The 2963-nt window shown below is 46.5% G+C and overlaps 1 protein-coding gene across 3 annotated transcripts in view; it reads right to left on the minus strand.

The window, feature by feature from the left end:
- The window catches only part of UBE4B (ubiquitination factor E4B), a 95560-nt gene that overhangs the window by 6880 nt on the left and 85717 nt on the right, over window positions 1–2963 (minus strand). For all 3 annotated transcript variants that reach the window (XM_006766743.2, XM_015565904.1, XM_015565903.1), the window contains one exon: window positions 1719–1910. In XM_006766743.2, the coding sequence (XP_006766806.1) occupies window positions 1719–1910 (192 nt within the window). The remainder of the gene's footprint in view (window positions 1–1718; window positions 1911–2963) is intronic.

The raw sequence follows: 2963 nt of genomic DNA on the forward strand, positions 1-2963 counted from the left end.
TGTTGCCTTCCGTCCCATTCAGGGGCAGGGCAGCCAGTCCACCACCCACAGCCCCTCCCCATGGCTGGTCCCACCCCTGATCAGCCTGGCAACCCCAACTGGGGGCGGGGCCCACCAGCCAATCGCCTGCGGCCCCTTCCCCCAGCCGGCCTGGCCCTGATTGGGCCCTGATTGGGATGGGCCACCTGGCCAACCTCCCACCATCTCTTCCTCCCAACAGGCCCAGCTCAGATCTGCCCCTATTGTGCCAGTCTGGCTGGCCGGATCCCACCTGTGCACGAATTCATGCACTGGGCCTCCAGTTTAAATATAATACATTACTATGCCGTCTCCTCCCGACAGGCCTGGCCCCGATCCACCCCAATGCGGCTGGGCTGGCCAGACCTCACCCGCGTAGGGATTCATGCACTTGGCCTCTAGTAAATACATAAAGATGGGATAGTACACACCAAGCTGTACAAGGTCATCACCTCCTGGGAGGGCTTCAGGATTAAGGCAAACGAGGGGAATTTGGAACTATCTGAATTACTTTTATAGCAAGCCTGCATTTCTTTTTAAATTTAAATATTAAAGAGAAAAATCAAGTCTATTTCAGCCATTGCAAGGCACTGTGCTCTAGCAGCATGAGAGATGGTAGAAATTTTAGCTCTTTTTCCTAAAGGTAAATGTGGTGAAAACAAAGTACTTACATACGTAATATCTCAATAAAGCTGTTATTTTTAAAAAGTACTTACATTTCCCCCATTTAACCTTTGGATGAGGTAAGGTGAGGAACCTTCTAGAATGCTTACCGATGGTTAAACTGAGATGTGAGTTGTAATTGGATAAAAGTGTGAACAGAGATGGGAAGACAGAAACAAGCAGGGAACTTTGGGGCATGATAAGTGGAGAGCAGAGCGGTTGAGATCAGGGGCTCAGGGAGGCTCTGGATCCTGCTCTACCCCCACTAACTTCACACAAGCTACACGATCTCTTGGTGCCTCATTTCAAAAGGAGGAATCTAACTAAACCTGTATCATAGGATTTTGTGAGGATCAAAGAAGTGAAAACATAGAAAGTGGGTAAACCTGGTGTTCAGCTAATAAGAATTAGTTATTTTATGTTCAAATGGTGCAGGAGCGAGAAGAGGAGGGAGGAAATTACTTGGAAGTCCAGGGTACAGCTGGGACTGGCTATGTCAGGAGCCATGGAAACGAGAAACACAGTCGGATGTGGTCACAGGGACACAGGGAGAGGGGAGGGAAGAATGTGAAAATAACCATCGAGGTTTGAAGCCTGGAAGACCAAAGTGAAGGCAGCACTAAAGCTGAGGCTTGGGGCGACAACGTGGCTCCCCGAGAAAACTGGGCTCTTTCTGGGAAGGTCACGGACTTGTGGAATGAAGCCCCGAGCTAGATCTGCGTCCAGACCGCAACTGGAGGTGGACCTGGGAGCCTAATATTGCCTTTTATGCCCGAAGGAAAATGGCCACTTCATCTCCATCTACAGCAGACAAGTCCCCTGGGTGCCGAGCTCATGATTTCCACTTACGCACTAAAAATGTCTCAAACCATATTTTGAAAAGTATCACCTTCCTTAATTTCAAGTGGGGAATTCAGGAACAGATGGCTATGTAATGGCACGGATCTGCCAGGAAATCCAGGACAGCAAACTCAAGCTGCCAGGCAGCAGCCTGACCCCAAACTCTCTCTGGAATGGCAGGGACCCCTGGCACTGACCTGGTCGTCAGCGATGGCTTTAGCGAACCGCGCACAATCCAGCTGCAAGTAAATATCTGTCAGTTGGTCCAACAGCTTCTTTGGTTCAAAGCCGTATTTCTCGGGGTTTTCAACTTTCAGGTCACGGCACTTGGGACCACAGAGTTGCTGAAGATTAAAGTTCAGCATTGCAGCCAATCGGGGTCCAAGTTCCTAGGAAATCACAGGATAAAAGGGCAATTCATGCTGTTGAGACCAGTGAGAAGGACCAAAAACTCCCATTTTTGTGGAGCAACAAGAATTGGATGGATTCATCTTCAAAGAATCCCTGGTAAGTGCTGTGAATCATCAGCTGAAGGAAAACACTATATTCAAAAATTTTTTACTCTCCATTTCCAATCCCATCATTCTAATACTTAACAGAACGTTGTATGTTAGGGAATATTTAAAAATACCAACAAAAGGCAACCTTTTCCATAAAGTCATTCGTTTACTTATAAAAACAAGGATCATTCTGAATTTGTAAGAAACAGGTAAAAGAGGGAAAATTATTCGTAATTCCATCATCATAACGCAAGTCATAAGTTTTTGAATATGCTCTGTAGGCCATCGTTTTATGTTTTACTTTTGTATAAATTTCAAAAGTCCCTGGCAGTTCCGGCAGTGCACGCCATCCTTCACGTATCAGGCGCAAAGAGGAGAGACATGCACAGAAGCAGAAGATAAAACTTACATCTGAACAGTTTTAAATTTAGCCAGAAAGACAGAGCCAATGTAAGCAAAACAGCTGGAATAAGCAATCATGCAATAACCCCACGAGAGGACACAGCACCTACTACTGTTGGGCACGCTCTGCTGTAAGCAAACCTGAAATAGGGGAATCTGGCTGCGAGAGGGTAGGAGCAAACGCCGGCCCTGAACAAGGCGCTCTGAAAGCTCCCCTTCGGGTGCAAGGCTTCCATTAAATGCAATGACTGGATTTACACAAATTTAACTTAGTGCAGGAACCTGCTTTTCAGGAATTGACTTTTGCAGAAAGTAAAATACTCTGGTATTTAAATTAGGAACCTGTGGGATACGGAGGGAGAAGCATAGGAGAGAGTTGGAAATCTGTTTTCCTCTAGGAGCAAACGCGCCCTGAACAAGGCGCTCTGAAAGCTCCCCTTCGGGTGCAAGGCTTCCATTAAATGCAATGACTGGATTTACACAAATTTAACTTAGTGCAGGAACCTGCTTTTCAGGAATTGACTTTTGTAGAAAGTAAAA

This window comes from Myotis davidii, unplaced genomic scaffold (assembly GCF_000327345.1).
Source record: "Myotis davidii unplaced genomic scaffold, ASM32734v1 scaffold299, whole genome shotgun sequence".
Taxonomy (NCBI): Eukaryota; Metazoa; Chordata; class Mammalia; order Chiroptera; family Vespertilionidae; genus Myotis; species Myotis davidii.